The 18,604-nt window shown below is 52.7% G+C and overlaps 1 protein-coding gene across 1 annotated transcript in view; it reads left to right on the top strand.

Moving 5' to 3' along the window:
• The window catches only part of FAM83F (family with sequence similarity 83 member F), a 34,416-nt gene extending 24,359 nt beyond the window's left edge, over positions 1-10,057 (top strand). Inside the window, exons 4-5 of the mRNA XM_038550489.1 lie at positions 567-1,261; positions 8,409-10,057. Of these exons, the coding sequence (XP_038406417.1) occupies positions 567-1,261; positions 8,409-8,458 (745 nt within the window). The 3' untranslated portion in view covers positions 8,459-10,057. The remainder of the gene's footprint in view (positions 1-566; positions 1,262-8,408) is intronic.
• The last annotated feature ends 8,547 nt before the right edge of the window (positions 10,058-18,604 follow it).

Below are 18,604 nucleotides of genomic sequence, written 5' to 3'. Positions count from 1 at the left end.
AGTAAATTGCCAGTAACATGAGACTGTATCCGTGCGGTCTCTGCCCTCCAAGTACACTGAAATCTAGGTGAGGAAAGATACCTGGAGCCATGAAACAACAAGTGGCAGAAGGCCTCTGATGGGGCTGAAGTGTGGGGGTTTGCAGACACCGCGCACCCTAAAGACTCTGAGAAGAGCTACGTTAACAATAGCAGCAGCTGCTTTACCAATTGTTCAGTGTGTGTTTGTGCCAGGAACTGAGCTAAATGTTTTCTTTGTGGTACCACACGTGAGCCTCACAACACCTTTGTGACCATACTCCCCACGTGCCCTACTTTACAAGGCTGGAATCCAGGCCTGACTTCTCATGCCCTTGCCCGCTTTGTGCACTTGAAGTCAAGGTCTGGCAGAGAGGGAGGATGTGGGTCCTGGAGACGCCTTCCCCAGGGCAGCCAGGCATCAGCCTCAGTGATAGATGAGGTGGGGTGTGGGGGGGGGGGGGTGAGACGGACCACCAGGGGGCTGCTGGCAGGGTGAGGCCATAGGCTGGGCCTACGTGTCACACTTTCTTGTCCTCCCATTCCCAGGTTCACATGGAGTTCCTCCTACGTGGACAGGAACCTGCTCCTCCTCCTGACAGGCCAGAACGTGGAGCCCTTCGACGTGGAGTTCCGGGAGCTGTATGCCATCTCAGAGGAGGTGAACTTGTACCAGCAGCTGAACCTGGCAGGGGGTGCCAGGAGGCTGGGCCCTGAGTATTCCTCCACCGTGGCTCGCAAGCTCATCAACCCCAAGTACGCCCTGGTGTCAGGCAGCCGCCACCCACCTGGGGAGCTGATGCGCTGGGCCGCCCGGCAGCAGCGGGAGGCCAGCGGCAACCCAGAGGGGCAGGAGGAGGGTGGCAGAGGCGGCGAGGCGGCCCGGCGGCTGGAGAGCTTCCTGAATGACCTGGTCACGCTGGAGCAGATGCTGCCCCCTGTGGAGCCCATTCCCCCCAGAGAGCTGATTCAGAAGGACAGCAGGTTGGTCTCTCACCTGCGTGTGGACCTGAAGCCCAGACCTCCGGAGGTGCTTGTCCGAAACGGCAAGGGAGAGGCTGCCAACGGGGAGGCCACCCCGGCCAACGAGGGCAAGCGCTTCAGCAAGAGGTTCTTCAGTCGGCGGGCCAAGAGTCCCACGGCGCCCAACGGCATGACCAGCACCGTCTCCACCGAGACCTTTGCAGAAGTGGAGTTTGTGACAGGAAAGAGGCCCAAAGACGGTTCCAGTGCTGACATCTCAGGTGAGCCCTCCCTCTCGGCCTGGTGCTCGCTGGGCCTCCTGTCCTCATCCAGGAGCGTTGTCTCCTATATGCTGGCACACAGGGAGCGGGGGCTCTGAGGTCAGACGGTCCTCAGTTCCCATCCTGTGCTAGCTTTTCTCTACCTTATGGTCATGAGCCAGCCGCTGGAGGGCCGAGTTCACTTCCTCTCCTCTGAAAGGGGAGAAGAGTGAGGCACCTGGCTGGCTCAGTTGGCTAAAAGGGCTGACTCTGATTCAGCTCAGGTCATGATCTCAGGGTCGTGAGATCAAGCCCCTTGCGTGGGGCTCTGCACAGTGTGTGGAGCCTTGCTTAAGATTCTCTCTTTCTCTCCCTCTGCCCCTCCCTACTCGTGCTCTCTCTCCCTCTAATACTAAGCAGATCTTTAAAAATGATAAAACAAAAGGGGAGAAGGGTACCTGCCTTGCTCAGCTGTTCTGAGGCTATGAAGTGCTTCAAACAGTGCTGGACATGAAGTAGCTTAAGAGCTATTGTTCTTGCTTCTAGAGGCTTGGACACTTTCTCCTTTGTGCCTGAAGAAACAGGCACAGGGCAGCGGAGTGGCCTGATGCAGGCTTGACCTCCGCCTCTGAGCCTAGGGCTCATTCTAGAAAACTTGTTCCTGGCCACATCAACGTTTCTCATCACAATCCAGTGTGATCAAACAGGCCCCACCCTCACCTGGGCCCCACCAATGCCCTGACCCACTTTCCTCCTCTCTCTTGTAAATAGTTTGACTTGTTTCTTCCCTGTGTTTATTTGCTAAGCACTGTTTGCCATGCTGCTTATATTTGGGAGAGACTCTTCCTGGTGGCGCTCTCCTCCTGGCTGTCTCTCTGGGATCCCCTAGAGGTCTGGGCCTCTCCTTCTCTGGAGCCGGCCCCAGACTGGTGGTGAGAGCCAGGCTGCTCACTGCTGGTGCCTTTCCTCATGGCAGCACCTCTGAGTGCAAGGGGTCTGTCTCCAGGTTGGGATTTCTCCCGTGGCTATGGCACCCTGCGGCAGTGAGACTGGCCTCCACCTGGCCAGGCAGGTGATGGTGGGGCCTTGCCCTGGGCAGCCTGAGTGCTTCCAGGTCTCTTGTGTCCCCCACAGCCCCAGCTTTGAGCCGATAGTGGCTTGAGTGCAAGGATCATAACCACCTTCCTCTCCGCTGATTCACCAGCTCGCCACAGAACCTGACACACTCGGTCGGGGCTTCTTACAGTTAGGACAGGCCTGGGAGTCTCTGAATTCAGGACGCAGGCGTGCCAGTGCCGTACCTCCTTTGGCTGGGAAGCATTTATTGGGCATCTCCATGTGCCAGGTCCTTCACTAAATGCTTCCTCTCTCACTTGGCCTTTACGACAACCACAGAGGTAGATGGCTGAAGCTCAGAGAGGTGAATTAAGTGGTCCCAGGGCCCAGTAAGTGGTAGCAGGGTCAGGACTCAAACACAGGCCAGGGCCCGTGTCCTGTGAGGGAGGGGTGGTGGCCCCCAGTCCACTCCCCCTGGGCTCCCTGGCTCCCCCAACACCAGATGCTTTGCCACTTTGCACCTCTTGTTTGGAGGAAGGGTTGCCATGGTGAACACCTGGCAGGGAAGGGAGGGGGAGGGGCCAGCCCAACCACACAAAGGGCCATTTCCCTTGCCCTGACTGCAGGTGTAGTGGAAGCTCTCTCTCCCTTCAGCCCCTCACCCTGAGGTGTGGTTTCCATAGAAACAAAAGGCCCCATTGTCTTGTCCCTTGCTGCCGCCTTTCCTAAGTCTCTCAGCAGTGAGTTCCCCTGCTTGGAGAACTTGGCTGGTCACTGCCACTGCCGCTGCCCTCTGAGTATGAGCACACGGTGCCCAGGAGCCAGCCAAGCATGTGGGGCTGCACCCTAGGGAAGCTGCTCCCCTGAGGGCCCAACACACCAGCACATAAAGCTCAAGAGGCCCCAGGGGTGCCCAGTAGGGTCATCCTATTGCTTCTCCATACTTAGAAGAAAGAGAGTGGCCTCATCCAGCACAGCCTCTGCCTACCTGCTGGGCATCCAGTTCCCGAGGGCCTGATATTCAGGTTGCTAATGAGCTCTTTACTGTCCCTGCCACTTGCTTCCTTCCAAGGCAGGGGCAAGAAAGAGGACCCTCCTCTGCCCACAGGCTGATAAAGCCTCCAGCTTCCTAAATGTTTAACTGCCAGCTGGGGTGTCCTGGTGCCTCGTCTTGGACAGAAGCGAAGTCACTAGGACTCTGTGTGCCAGAGGGTCATATTCCCAACTGCTTGGGGCCACCAAGGTTGGAACTAGTAATTCCAGTACTCCTAGAACTGTCATTTGGGAGGAAATCACTTTACTACCTTACAGCCCTCATCTAGGGAAAGGATCCTTTTCCTACAGCCACCATTCAGAGCAGACATCATGTGGGATCTCAGCTCCCAGCACTTTGCTCCCCATACCCCGGACACATCCCTTCCCCTCCCCAGGGCTGTTTCCTGTTCAAGAAGAGGAGGGACTGAGCCAGGGAGGGTTTCTGAGGTCCCTCTGAGTTCCTGATTCTGACTCTGTCCTCTTTCTCCCTGCTGCCCTCTTGTCAAGGGAGACCCTGGGCTGATGGATAGGGTGGGTAGAAGAGAAAAATAGAAAAGGTAAATGCTGGCAGCCTGTAAAATTGCTCGATAAGAAGTATATAGTTGTCAAGCAGTATGCAAATTTTTGCAGGTCCAAGTGTGGCCCTTGGGAGAACCTTTGGAAATCCCTTTCTTCTTTTAGGTCTTGGGATGGGAGGGTGGTGTCTTGTCAGGTTTGGAGGTGGGAGGGTGTTGCCTGGTGGTTTGAAGGCTCACTGCCCCCTCTACTGGTGGAAGCTGAGCTCCTTTTCCTTTCGGTTTTTCTCAACAACTGAGACCTTGCTTCTGCACTGGTGCACTTAACACCTTTCCCAAGCCTGCCACCTATGTCCACCCAGGAGCTTGGGACAGGCCCTCTGGGACAGAGATCCCAATCTCAGGGAGCACATTCACTGGACAGGCTTGTTAAAATACAGTGAGAAGGGGGATCCCTGGGTGGCTCAGCGGTTTAGCGCCTGCCTTTGGCCCAGGGCGTGATCCTGGAGTCCCGGGATCAGGTCCCATATCAGGCTCCCTGCATGGAGCCTGCTTCTCCCTCTGCCTGTATCTCTGTCTCTCTCTCCCCCTATGTCTATCATGAATAAATAAATAAAATCTTTAAAAAAAATCTTTTAAAAAAATAAAAATAATAAAATAAAATAAAATAAAATAAAATACAGTGAGGAATCTGTATCGTTGGGCTAGGCTCAGTAATCTGTATTTTAAAGTGTCCTGAGTGTTTTCCATATAAGGGGTCCCCAGAGCAGCGGATTATGATGACACTCAGATAAGGCTCTCATGGGGCTGCCAGACTTGGGGAGGATGTTCCCAATAATGTTGTGGAGCCTCTCCTGTCCCTCCAGGAAGATCACTGGGAAATGCCAACACAATAGACATTCCCTGACCCTGACCAAGTGCTGGGTAGACACATGCTACATGGTGTCACACAGAACTCGCAACCACACTTCCTGGTGCCATCGTTTCACAGATAGGAGATGCAGAGGAGCAAGCCTCTGATCCATGGTCACGCAGTGAGATAAGGCAGCAGGGTCTCTTGTGTCCCAGGGCCCTGCACCAAGTGTTGTGGCTATCTCCAGAAGATTAGAGTTAGTGCCACTCCCCTATATCTTTAAAGACTGTTTGGAAGGGCCACAGGCTTCTTACCAATGGACTCCCCCACCCCACCCCACCCCCCATATCCCATTAGTGGTGAGTGCCATTAACACTCCAGAGTGCCTCTGGGTCACCACCTTCCAAGGTCCCCCAGGCCCATGCTTTTCTTCTCAGAGTTCTCTGTTCTGCAGTGACAGTTGCATTTCCAGAACTCTCCTGGGTTCCCTGATTCATGCATGGGGGGCCACCCTAACTGGCAATGTGGTGTGGGTCCTCGTGCTATGGCCACCAAGCTCTTGAACTTGGGACTTCAGGCTCACCTGTGTCATCTCTGGGGACTGGAAGTCTCAAATCTCTCTCAGAAATCTGGGGCCATATGGATGGAAGGTTGGGAACGTGCTTCTGCGGTTCAGAGCTCCCTAGGGGACCTGTGGGTCTCCAGTTCCAGGATAAGTCTACTCAAGAGCTGTCTTGTCAAGATAGAGTTTCAAAATCCAGGGTCACTCCTGACCATCATGGGTCATGCCCCAGCCAGTGTTTGGAGGTCTGATTTAATAAACTCTAGCACTATTACCAGTCAGGGTCCCAATCACACAGCAAGGTGAGGGGAGTCAAGTGAGCATCCTTTGAGGAACTGATCCCACTTGGTTCTAGAAAAGAGGCAAGCATCCTCATTCTCATTGGCATCTGTCATAATCCCTCCACCCTTCTGGTTTTGCTTGGTCCTAGCCAAGGCGCCTGTCCATCACCATCTAGGTGAGTGAGGGCTTGTGTATCACCCAGTCAAGATCTACTCATGCTGCTTATTGTTAGTATTGGTATGAACCTCTAAGTAGCTTGTCCCTGCCTGGTCACCCATTTTACTCAACAAATATATATCTATGTAGTGTCTGCTCTGTGCCAGGCGCTGTTCTAAGTTCCTGGTACAGCAGTGAACAAAGCAAGCAAAGTCCCTGCTCTTATGGAATGAACACCGTACTGGAAACAGAAGGGCAAGAGAGGGCAATGACCCTTTTTATAACGCGTGAACGAGAAGGCCTCTCTGACGAAGGGACAAAGGGGCATTGAAACAGAGACTTGAATGAAGGGCGGGAGAAAGCTGTGTGGTCATCCAGAGGAAGAATCTTCCAGAAAGGGGGAATATGAAGTCCTGAAACCCCTTGGTAGGTAGACCCCGTGGTCCCTGTCTGGACCAGCCAGATCAGCATCCTTGTCCTGATGCCCCAGGCGCCTCCACCAGCTCCCACCCTAGGTTCAGTCTCTGCAGTGTTAGCTCCCTTTGCAGTTTGGCCTTCCCTCAAATCACCTTTGGGCTGCCCCTGCCACACAGACCTTGTCCTGTTAACCTGAGCAGGTCTGATTCTCCTCGGTTCTGCCAAACAGCTGCATGAGGTAGACTCTAAGTGCGCCGAAGGAATGACAGCACACAAAGAATTTGTCTTCAAACCATCTCTCTGTCAGAGGCATGGAGTTAAATCCTGAGTCTAAAGAAGCTCTGCAGGCTTTCAGGATCCTTATGGAACAAGTGGGAAGCACACACTGGCAAACTCAGGCTCCCCCAATCCTCACCCCTCCGCCTCTCTCAGCTTCCCCCTACCCCAGGGCAGGAGAGTAGGAGCCCTGGAAAGCAGGCCTGCCCTTCCCACCCCCGAGCCACACTCCCCTGCTTCTGGAGGCAGAAATCAATCTGCTTTCCTGTCTCCAAAATGCTGCTGCCTCCAGGGAGAGACTCAGCATCTGCTCTGTAGGCCAAGCAAAGGAAGGAAGCCACTAAGGAGAGGAAGTGAGGACTGCTGTGTCCATTGCAGCATAGAGGGGACTGTGGGACAGCAGAAGTAGTCCCCAGCAGAGCTGCATCAGAGGCAGCCTGGCACCACCATGGAGGATGACCCAAGCACCTTGACCCTTGGAGCCCCCAGGGAGCGGGTGGTACAGTCGTCCAGCTGCCCTCCCACCTTCTCTAAGTCTGATACGCCCCAAGGAGGCCCAGCTGGACTTGTAGCAAGTCCCGAGGAGTGGGTTCAGTCTGCCCAGACAAGGTGGTGGTGAGCTGAGCTTGGAGGGTGGGGGGGGTCTGGAAGGGCTCCACTAAAGCCTCTTCAGTGTCTCCCTTCCTAATGGCTCAAGAGAGGAAGCAGCCGCCACATTAATTAAATTCACAGCTGGAGTGATAGCGGAAGGTGGTGTGAGCGCCAGGGAGGGGACCCTTGGAGTTGTAGGGAGGGACGGGCAGGAAGAAGCTTGCACCTGGGAGAGAGGCAGCAGGAGCCCAGGAGGACAGAGGCCCAGCAGCCCAACACCTGGAGGGCCAGGAGGTGTCAGCATCTGCCTCGCAGCTCCCTGCCACCCTCTCTTCCCTCTGCAGCTATGAAAACAGAAATCCCGCCAGAGAAGCCACCGGCCTCGGCTTTGGATTGAAAGGAAGTGGAAATGGATAGAAGGGGCCTGGGAAGAGAAGCATGCTTCTCTGGCTGGCCTGGAGAAGAACAGCTTTCTCTTCCTTTTCTTTCTTTCTTTCTTCTTTCTTTCTTCTTTCTTTCTTTCTTTCTTTCTTTCTTTCTTTCTTTCTTTCTTTCTTTCTTTCTTTCTCTTTCTTTCTTTTTTTTTAAGATCTTATTTATTTGAGAGAGAGTGAGCAAGAAAGATAGCAAGAGCAGGGGAGGGAGAGAGAGAAGCAGATTCCCGGCTAAGCAGGGAGCCCAAGGTGGGGCTCAATCTCAGGACCCTGGGAATCACGACCGAGCCAAAGGCAGATGCTCAACCAACTGAGCCACCTGGGTGCCCCTTTCTCCCTCTTCTTTCCCCCTCAATGAAGTGTGCTCCCTCCATCCTCTGTGTTAAAACTACCCCCCGCCCCCAGCCACGCTGCCTGGCTCTCCGCCAGCCTGCTGACCCTGGTGACCCCTTCCTGGAGTAACCGCACAGTGGAAGGAGCTGCGGGTGGATTTGGAGGCCAGGTGCTGCTGCTGGCTCGGGGGAGCTGGTGGCCCGCTGCCCTCAGCTGTGAGGCAGGGCTAATGGCACCCTCTCACAGCGCGGCTGCCCCGGGGGGCTGCCTGAGAGCATGACTGGTGGCGGTTTGTAAGCTGTGAGGGAGGCTGTGTACAGTATTAGCTACTGGTAAGCCACCTCTTGGCAAGCCTTTTTAAGTCATTGATTATCGTAGTAGATTGGTGTTCTGGATCCTACCGCCCCCCCCCCCAACACTGCTGATATCCGGAGATCCCTTGATACCCCCAAACAGTGACAGTCTTGCTGAGAGTACCAGACAGGGAGAACCTTTCCTTTGATTTCCTGGGGGGCCTACTGGTTCCAGATCAGCAGCTTGAGAGGGGGACAGTGAGCCCCACCCCTCAATTTGGGGTGCGGGCAGTACCCAGGAGAGGAGTGGGAGGCGAGTCCACCAACACTTATGTCTTCCTTGCCTGTGTCACTTGTCTCTGCAGGTAAAACAAGTCCCAGTCCTGCCAAGGCCAGCAATTGTGTGATTTCCTGAGCCATGGGCCAGCGGTGGGTAGGACCTGTGGATGCCCCCGGCCCTGTCCTAAGGAGAACACAGGTCAAACCCTGTACCAGTTTGCACTTTGGACCCTTGTTCGCTTCCTGCCCATCAGCCTCCATCCTGGCCTTAGGGCCCCTCAACCCCAGATGTGAGAGTCTGCAGCATCTCAAGATGATCACGTGCCCCTACAAGACTGTCGGTGGCCGGGCAGGGGTCACTCCTTCTTGTTTACATTAAGTGGAAGCTTGACTCATGTTTGCTCTCCTTTATGCCGGACCCCCTCTCTCCACTGAGTCAGCCTTGCCCTGCAGGTCCCCAGATGGGATGAGCCCATGTCTTCATGCCCGATGTGATGGGGTCTCCAGGGCAGCCCCAGCTCCCTGACTTCTCCTTCCCTGGGCTTCCCGGTGCTTCTGGTCCCCCAAGAGGTTTGGTGGGATATAAGGGAAGAGGACAAATGGGGCTCTGAGCCAGGGAGCCAGCCTTGACCTGGGCTCTGAACTCAAGGTGGAAGATACAGCTGGGGCACCGGCTGCTGCGGCCTTCCTGGCCTGCTTCCTGCAGGCTCCTGTACTACACCCAGAGTGAAATGAGGGGAAGGCCTCCCCCCAGCCAGTGGCAGGATCTGACCCTGCCATTCTGAGAGCCCTCCGACTAAGGTCTCCTTTCCTTCTCTCCACACTGTTGTAGCAGTCTCTACCCAGTGGTCCAGACCCCCTTGGCTTGTTGCCTGCTGCAAACACATATGGGGGTTCTTCTTGTGCCTTTCCCTGGGGCCCCTTCCTCCTGTTAATGTGCCTTGATTTGCAGCCCAGGGCAGGGAGAGAGAGCTGGCCGAGGGTGGGAGATTCAAGTGGTATGAGAGGTTGAGTCCTGCAGACAAGGGCGTTTGTCCTTTCCCCTGCCCCCAAGATGGCCCTCAGCCCCCTCAACAGCCAGGACTTTTGTGCCTTCTCCAGGTCCATTTCAGCCAAAGACCAGCCTTTGCCTTCTGCCAAAAGTCAGGCTGCATCTAGGATCCTTGTCCTCTGCAAAGAGGCCTGGCCTCATGGCTACAACACCAAGCCAGGGAGAGCAGCCTAAAGTCCCATGCTGCCCTCTCCACACTTATGTAACCAGAGGGGTCTGAGGAGAGATTTCTGGAATGGACAACAGAGAAACTGCCAAACTGCAGGCTCTGTGAGCCTACTGTTGGGAGATCATAGCTGCAGCAGAGCCGAAAGGCTGCGGCACCCAGTGGAAGCACCACCAGGCAGCCTTTTTCAGCCTCTTACTTTTGAACCAAACTCCTCTCTGTCTTTCCTTCTGCAAAAACCCTTAGGCACCAGCACCTTGGGGAGGGGCACAGGTGCAGGGTTGGGGGAGGGCACTGCGGGCACGGAAGTGAACCAGCAGGTGGGATGGTGTGGTGCACTTGGAGGAGAACCTGGCCTCCAGCGGTGGGGAGGAAAGGAAGGGTGAGCCTGGTTCCCAGGGGCTCTTCCCCTCATCCTGAGGCTAGCTTCTGAGGGGAGGGGCCTGGAGGGCAGGGGACCCTGACCCACCTCCTTGAGCTTTTATGAGGATTAAACACTTCCTGGGAAGTGCTGACAATGTGGCACGTGCTTGTTCTGCAGGGGAAGGAAGGGGGAGGTAGAAACTGGGCCGTGGAGGGTGTCCCCTCTGCGGGGCCATCACCTTGTTGGTATGAGACACACGTGGGCAAATGGCAGGGGGGGTGTGAAGAGATCACCCTTGGTGAGGGCAAGGGAGGAGGCCTGAAGAAGGGACCAGCTCCTCAGGGTTCTTCCCAAAGGCTTCGTTCCTCTACACACAAGAGAAGCTGGCCTCCTGTCTCTCTCCCCTCTGACCCAGAGCGGGCCCAGGTCCTCCCCAGCCCTAACCTGTCAGAGGATCCAGACTGGAAGCACCAAGCCTTGAGCCACGCCTGCCTTTCTGCCCGTTTCCCGGGCGCCAAGATGGGGTTCTCCCACTTTCTTCCGAGAAGCTGGGGGGTGGGAGGCCATGGGAAGCGGTGCTGTGTGGCAGGAGTGCCGGCTCCTGAGGCAGGCACCTCCCCCAGCGCTGAGGCAGGCTCCGGACAGGGACAGGGACAGGGACAAGGCCGCAGTCCAAAGATTGCTGAGGACCCTGCTGCACCAAGCTTAGCGTCTGCCCGAGCTCCAGCGCGCTCCGTTCAGCTGCGGGGCTTCGCAGTTTTTAGTACATCCGCCCTCTGCTGCAGCACTTGCACACACTTTGTGAAGTATCCGCTCTCTCGTCAAATCTCAAGGGTACATCTGGCATTCTCAGACGGATGGCACGTTTGAGGGTGGATCATGCCCTTGATCCCCTCGCAACAGCTTCCACAGGCTGGGAACGTCAGAAGGGCTCCCGGAGGAGACGATGAAACAGCACACTCCATACCTGCCACCTCCACCAACTTGCCCGCTCTGGGTCCAGCTTCTGTAGGCTGAGTGCCAACAACTGGCACAGCTCTTTGGGCGGGCTGACACCCCTGAGCGGAGGCAGCTGAGGACCGAGACCCTGGGCAGCTGCCACCTGGATCTTGCCCCATAGGAATGAGAAGTATAGGACTCCTGGGGCTGGAGTCTCTCCCTGGATTTGGCAAAACTTCCCGATCTCCTGTGTCTTCTGTCCTCGGGGTATACGATCAGTCCTATCCCTGATCATTCAACGGTGCTTTCGACATAGCCTCTGCTAACATCACTACCCTCTGCCTGTACAGAACTTAATAGAATGGACAGGCAAAAAAAAAAAAAAAAAAAAAAGGTGGCTTGAGATACAGAGCACACAGGCCAGAAAGGGGACATGGGCCTTTTTTGTTTTTACTATGATGATTTTCTCTTTAATTTGCTGAGCACCTATTATATGCCAGTGACTGTACTAGATGCTTCCATCACCTGCAGGTTTCAAACTAAGAAAAGCTCAGAAAAGAAGCCTTTACAGTGTTATGAAAAGTTTTCCTGGACATTTGGGGCTTGACCTTCCCAAAGTTGTGTAATGTGCAGCTCAGGTCTTACAGATGAGGAGGTACACAGCTCTCCCAAGGTCCCACCCTGCATAAAATGCAGATCTAAGCCTGCTCCTCTAGCTTGGGCTTCTCGCCTTCAACACTGGTGACATTTGGGAGCCATAAATTCTCTGTCGGGAGAGATGCTGTCCTATACAATTGTAGGATGTTAGGAAGCATCCCGACTTCTACCTACTAAATGCCAGTAGCATTTCTCCTGGTGAGACAACCAAAGATGTCTCTGGGTGTCACCAAGTGTCAATAGGGGGTGAAGTCACCCCTACTGAGCGAGACAGCTCATTGCGGCCTTAAAGGCTGCTTCTCTGAGGTGCTTTCACGTGCATGTTCCTATGAAGCTGGTATCTTTGATGGAATGCTTTGGCCCATAGAGGGTGGCTGATTTGCCAAAGATTTTGCTTTCTGTAACTGACATAATAGCATCTTCTGTCTCGTTCTAGTTACCTTGGTTAGCTCTTCACTGCCTTGTACTCCCCAGAACAGGTGTGTTTATGTGCACACATCTGCCTTACTCCACAGAGCGCCCTGTTACATTTCCTCCCAATCTGTTCGCCTTCCTTTAGTTTCAGTCAAGCCCTCCATAAAACGCACCCTTGGCCAGACCTGTGTGTGCCCAACAGCATCCTCACCCCAAAAGGCAGCCAGGGCCGATAGCAGAGAAACTTCCAGGCTCAAGTCAGGCCAAGTGGGAACTGCTACCTGGAGTGTCACAAGTCAACATCAGCAGAGCCCCCCTTAGCAGCAGATGAGTCCTGCCACACACTGGGGCTGTAGTTGATCATCTGGCTGTGTGCCACAGTCACGGCGCCCTGCCTGCAGGACCCAGCGGCTGTCACTGTAATGTCTGCATTGCTGCCCCAGGGGCAGAAGGTCTGGTGCAGAACAGGCACCCCGGACTTAGCAGGCTGAGCCAGACCAAGGTTGAGAGGATGAGTGCCTTCAAGAAAGCTGGAAGGTGGCATGTGCACCTGTGAGTGTGTTCTTGGGCTGAGTAATTGCTAGATCAACCAGAGGCTGAGAGATACCCATTCTGTCCTTGGGGTTCGCATCCAGAGGTTGTAGGTACCCATTCTGTCCTTGGGGTTCCCATCCAGGGGTTGTAGGTACCCATTCTGTCCATCATTTATCTGGGTTACTTTTCTATCCACAGTATCCAGTTAATGTCTGTTTGTTAGATGATTGAAAACTTGACAAACACTTGATAGAGTAAGCCAGGCTAATCAATGTGGGTGGTGTCAGAGGCTTCAGAATTGATCATGACCCTTTCAATCTTGTTCCTGACTTCTGAGACATGGACACCAAATAGGAGTCTGCTCTCCGCTACTTAATTTCCTGAGAACAGAGTTATGAAAAGTCCTTCCTGACCGAATCCTTTCTTCAAGGAGGACTTCTTTCAGTACGTGTCCTCGGTGGACAGTCTTCCTCAGGTACTCCAGACTGGGTGGGCCTGGGTCTCCAGGCCTCTCTGGCTGCTCAGGGACTTTGCATGCTTCCGTTCAAATTGCTAACACAAAAATGGGACAAGGAGGTGAGGGCTTTGATGTGAGGAAATGTGTCCAGTCACCCAACAAGTCATGGGAAGGGCAGGAATCTAATTATCTGGACCCATCTGGAGCACTCCACTGGCCTCTCCAAGCAATAGGCAGCTAGAGACACGTTTTCAGTCAGTAAAGTGACTAGAAGTTAGGCATTGTCTGCAGCCACAAAAAAAAAAGCAGTTCCAGGAGCAGATGTCCACGTCTCATAGGAGACCAGCTCAGACCTGACACAGAAGCAGTGAGAGTATGAGGAGTCTGGCAGAGAGAGGAGGAAGCCAAGAACAGGCAGTCTGTCTGCAGTGGCCACCGTCCTCGGCACAAGCAAAGGGGAAGCACATGCCATTCTATGCTAAGAACCAAGAACCATGCCTGGTGATTATTTCCAGAGTGCAGCTTGGAACTTTCTGGAAGGCTTTGGGAGTTGGCTGATTGGACAAGGAAAGGCACTTCACTGGAGTATTTGGAAGGCTTTATTCATTTTGTTCCTTCAGTGCATATTGACTGTGAGTTAGGCTTATTTTAGTTAGGATGAATGATGAGCCCTGGAGGCCCTGGTAGAGCTTGTGTTTTTAGGGGGGTGCTGGGGCATGCCGTTTGCTTTGACCTTAGCTGAGGCACATGGTGCCACACAGGTTGGGCAGTGTGGGGGTAGATTCCCCACTTGGCTACTTATTAGCTAAGTGACCCAGCAAGTCGCCTCCCACCTGGAACTTCAGTTTCCTTATGTGTAATATGGGGATAATCTTGGTGCCACTTTCCAGAGGCTGTGGGGAGTAAAGCACTCAGCACAGTGGTGAATATTTGAAGAAACTTAGTTACCAGTCAATGATACTTCCGTTGGTGTGTTAAAGTGAAAGAGCTTTATCATTTCCTTCTTGGGACATTCTCTCCTGAATTCTCCCTGCCCCTCCCTATATGATTGTCACTTTCAGGTTGAGTAGTTGGCACACAGAGCTAAATACCCACCCACCTGAAAGGAGTTTCAAGGTCCAGGGTTTGAAAGAAAGGTGGAATACATCCTGCCAGGGTGCCACTTGTGGGCTGCTTTGCTGGGCAGGGCCCTATGTTCCCCGGTGCACACCCCTCCTCAACCTTAGCTCTGTGGGCTTGTTGGTTCCAGGCATGAAAGAGGGCTACACTCTTATCTGATTGTGAAAAAGGCCCACAGCTTTTCTTCATGGATAGTTTTAGATAAAATAAAGAATTTTAGTTTGTTTGGAAAACCCTTCATATATAAAATGCAAATTAAACCCAAAACAAGCAAACAAAAAAAAACCCAGCGCACCCAAAAAAGCCTGCCTACCTGCACCAGGCCCCTGGACTTCCCAAACCAGTCCTATCCCCTTCATGTGAGCTCCAGACCCTCCCCAACTTCCTCCTCCTCCTCCTCCTCCTCCTCCTCCTCCTCCTCCTCCTCCTCCTTCTTCTTCTTCTTCTTCTTCAAGATTTTATTTATTTATTTGAGAGAGTGAGAGAGTGAGAGAATGGCAGGGTGTCAGGCAGACAGAGAGAGAGGGACAAGCCAGGAGTCTGATGCAGGGCTCCATCCCAGGTGCTTGATCCCAGGACCCTGAGATCAGGACCCGAGCCAAAGTCAGACACTTAACCCATCGAGTCAGCCAGGCTCCCCTCTTCTACCTTCTAAGCTCCGTCGTTCTCCACAACTACAGCCAGCTCCCTGGTGGCACTGGGAGTTGCTCAAGGGCACGCAAGGGCCTGGGGCCATACTCCTGGCTGTGGTTCCTTAGAGGAGCCCATTCAGCTGAAAGCACCATGGTGAGATGCTGACACCTTGTGGCCAGCTGCAACACGTTTCTTTTCCTTCTCTGGGTAAGAGTAAGATGGCAGAGGCCAGGGGTGGGCAAACTTTTTTTTGTAAGAGGTCAGACAGTAAATATTCTAGGCTTTGTGGACATGTGGATCCTTCACTGCTGTAACACTAAATCAACTGCTGCAGGTGGTATGTAAATGAGTGGGTGTGGCTGTCTCCCAATGAAACTGCCTGGACCCTGAAATTGGGATTGCATATAATTTTCATGTGCTATAAAATATTATTCTTTTAATTTTTCCAACCACTTAAAAAATGTAAAAATCATTCTTAGCTTGTGGGCTATGCAAAAACAGGCAGTGGCTGGCTGTGGCCGGCAAGCCCCAGCACACTTTTCTTCTGTGTTCTCAATGCTAACTCTTCGTTGTCACACCTGGGATCCTTCTTTGACATTATTCTGTCAAGAGGAACCAACCAGATTGCTGCTTTAACCAGATTGCTGCCACTAAAACTTTCTTCTTTACAGAAATTCCGGAGTTGTTGGTTTTCACCCATTCGATAAGTTTACATAAGTATCTATCAGGTGCCCAGTCCTGTGTTGAAAGCCATTAAATAACCTGGAGTTTAATGACATGTATTTAATATTTACTTTTATTGATTCATTTGTTCAAGCAAACTTATTGAGGACTTAGTGTGACCTAGGCAATACAATAAGACAGACCTGGTCTCTGCCCTCAATGTGTTTATAACCTTGTTGGGAAGATGGACACAGGAAGGCAAGCATTATGATGGGGAAGTACAGGGGGTGTGGAAGCCCAGAGGAGGCACTTAACCCACAAGTTGAGATCAGGGAAGCCTTCTAGAGGAGGAGGTGGTCTCTAAGCCAATACCTGAGGAGTGAATGGGAGAGGGAAGAATGAGGCAAGGCATTCCAGGGAAAGGTCCAGAGCCTAGAAAGAATTCTTTCAAGAGAATTATAAGCATCAAAGATGTAGTGAAGATTCAGATATAATATTTGCCCTCAAGGCCTCCCAGTCTGGTAGGTAAGACAGGCTACCATGAGGTTGTGGAGAGAGATTTAAAGAAGTTTTCCCTGTAGCCTTGTAGAATTGGTTATTAGTGAACCTCAAGAGGTCAAGCAATGGGCAAGTGAGTGCTCTGAAGGCTACAAAGAGCCCCATGACCAGGCTCTGACTCTACACGGGGTACTGACTCTGGGGGAGTAGAGAAGTGGGCCCAACTTCTCTGCTCCAGAAGCCCCTGCAAGGAGAGAGGGGACTCAAACTGAGCTTTGAAGGAAGCATGGACCTTGGTTCAGAAGAAAGAGGAAAGCCATGGAGGGAGGGCTGCAAACTCACTGAGGAAGGGATGGGTGTGGCCCAGCTGAGGGGCCACCAGAAGTTCTCTCAAGGGGTCCCCGGGGACCATCCTTCACCGTGTGAATCTCACAACAGCCCTGACCAACAGATATTTTTCTCAGTTCTACCAACTAAAAAACGTGACCTTGGATAGTCATTTAACCTCTGTTTGCTTCAGTTTCCTCATCTGATTCTACTTTTTAAGGTTGTTATAAGGACTGAAGAAATTAATACATATAAAATTCTGAAGACAGTGCCTGGCACTAGGGCTGGTTTCATGGGCAGCCAATCTTCTTCACAGTCCCACAGGTCCCCACACTCAGAAGGTGAGGGTCCCACATTTGGTTTAATGTTCTGCTGTTACTGTCTTGAAATTTTCAATGATTTTGGAACAGGGAGCCCCATGCTTTCATTCCGCATGGCCGCAAATTATGTAGCTGGTCCTGCCAGGGTGTGGTATGTATTTAAAAACTTCAGGGTTGGGCAGCCCAGTGGTGCAGCGGTTTAGCGCCGCCTGCAGCCCAGGGTTTGATCCTGGGGACCCTGGATCGAGTCCCACATCGGGCTCCCTGCGTGGAGCCTGCTTCTCCCTCTGTCTGTGCCTCTGCCCCTCTCTCTCTCTGTCTCTATGAATAAATAAGTAAAACCTTAAAAAAAAACAAAAACAAAACTTCAGGGTTTTGGGGTTTTTTAAAAGATTTTATTTATTTATTCATGAGAGATACAGGGAGAGGCAGAGACACAGGCAGAGGGAGAAGCAGGCTCCATGCAGGAAGCCTGATGTGGGACTCGATTCTGGGACCCCGGGATCATGCCCTGAGCCAAAGGCAGACTCTCAACTGCTGAGCCACCCAGGCATCCCAAAACTTCAGGTTTTATCATTATTTTAGAATCTAGAAGAGTAAATCTGATTTAATATATTCACTTTAGAAGGGAGGAAGAGGACACTCTGTATGTGACTTGCTCAAGGTGAACAGCAACTGAGCTGCAGAATGAAGGCTGAAGACAGAGGGATGAAAGTCGCAATCCTAGAGGTGAAGGCAGGACAATGACCCAGCTCCTCGCCCCCACCCTCATGCCCCCAGAAGGCAACAGAAGGAGAGAAGAGCAGACAGACTCCTTTGAAGGAGCTTAGAGAAAGAGGTGGTATGAAAAAGAGCATGAACAGTTGTAGAGGTAGGAGGGAAGCTGGCTATTTTGGGAAGCCAAGATTCTCGGAGTAAAACGTAGTGATGAAGCCATGGAAACGAGAACTGAGACAGGCTCTTGGATCTTGGCCACAAGAGGTCATAGATGAGCTTGGAGAAATGAGTGTCGGCAGAGCCTTAGGGCCAGGAGTCGGGTTTAAAGAAGGAAGGGGCACCAGTGGAGACAGCTTCAGGTCGTTACTTAAGAAGCTGAGTAAAGGAAATGGAGGGGAAAGGGCAGGAAGAAAGGAGGCTGCTTTGGAGTGGGTGGGAGGAGAGCCAGTTCCCAACTGGGATGCGGAGGAAGGACCACCGGAGGCAATACGTTAGCCAGGAAGAGGCGCACCTCTTTCCCCGAGTCTGTAGGAGAAACGAGCCCAGCCTGGAGTGGAGCGAAGGAAGGCTCTGAGGGCAACTGCTCCTTTGGAGGCCGGGTGTCTCCCCAGCTGCCCTATGGCATTCTCGATGTGGACATCTCGGGCAACACAGCAGCGAAGAGAACTTACTCATTGGAGTCAGACTGTCTGGGTTCAGCTCTGAGGTTATTACCTTTGGTGACCTGGGCAAATTTGTTAGTAACCAGTGCCTCAGTTTCCCTCTCTGGAAACTGGGGTTAACCAGGGTTGTGAAGATGAGCTGCCTTGATCCGGGTAGAGCCCTCAGTGTAGTGTCTGACACATAGTAAGCAGGTGTGTGTGAGAGGGTAGTTATTATTAACAGCCACTTCTGGTTCTCCTGCGAGCCTCCTGTGGGTCTAACGTTGGCCAGCAAACAGGAGGAGTCTGGTGTTCGTTGCTTCACAGGGAGCTTTTCAGGAAGTGTGGTCATAAGAAGAAAGATGATTTAGAAGTGGCATAGCGTCGGTCACAAGAGCTTTGTTCCACAATAAATGCTACCTGACATGTAATAAATACTTATAAGCATGTCCCCTATAATCAGCACCCTTTAGAAAGTTCCCCTACCCCACTGCTCTTGGCCTTGGCTCTGGCCATACCCACTACCCCAGTGAGCAGTATCAGCTGTCAGCAGGCTTCTTGTTTTTTTGGATTAGGTTCCTTTACAGGGATCTTCCCATGGTTATACGATTAGAGAATTGCAGAATGCTTTATAAACACTTCCAAATATCTCATAGCAATGAGAGGCCAGTGCAAAGGGTGGACAGAGTTCTTCTGTGTCACAGAAATCAGAGTTGGAGCATATCCAGCTGGCTATGTCACCCCGAGCTTGTGGGTCATTGCAGAATCGTTCACAGAAATTC

This window comes from Canis lupus, chromosome 10 (genome assembly GCF_011100685.1).
Source record: "Canis lupus familiaris isolate Mischka breed German Shepherd chromosome 10, alternate assembly UU_Cfam_GSD_1.0, whole genome shotgun sequence".
Taxonomy (NCBI): domain Eukaryota; kingdom Metazoa; phylum Chordata; class Mammalia; order Carnivora; family Canidae; genus Canis; species Canis lupus.
The sequence above is the reverse complement of the archived record's forward strand: the minus strand, read 5'-3'. Positions and strand labels throughout refer to the sequence as shown.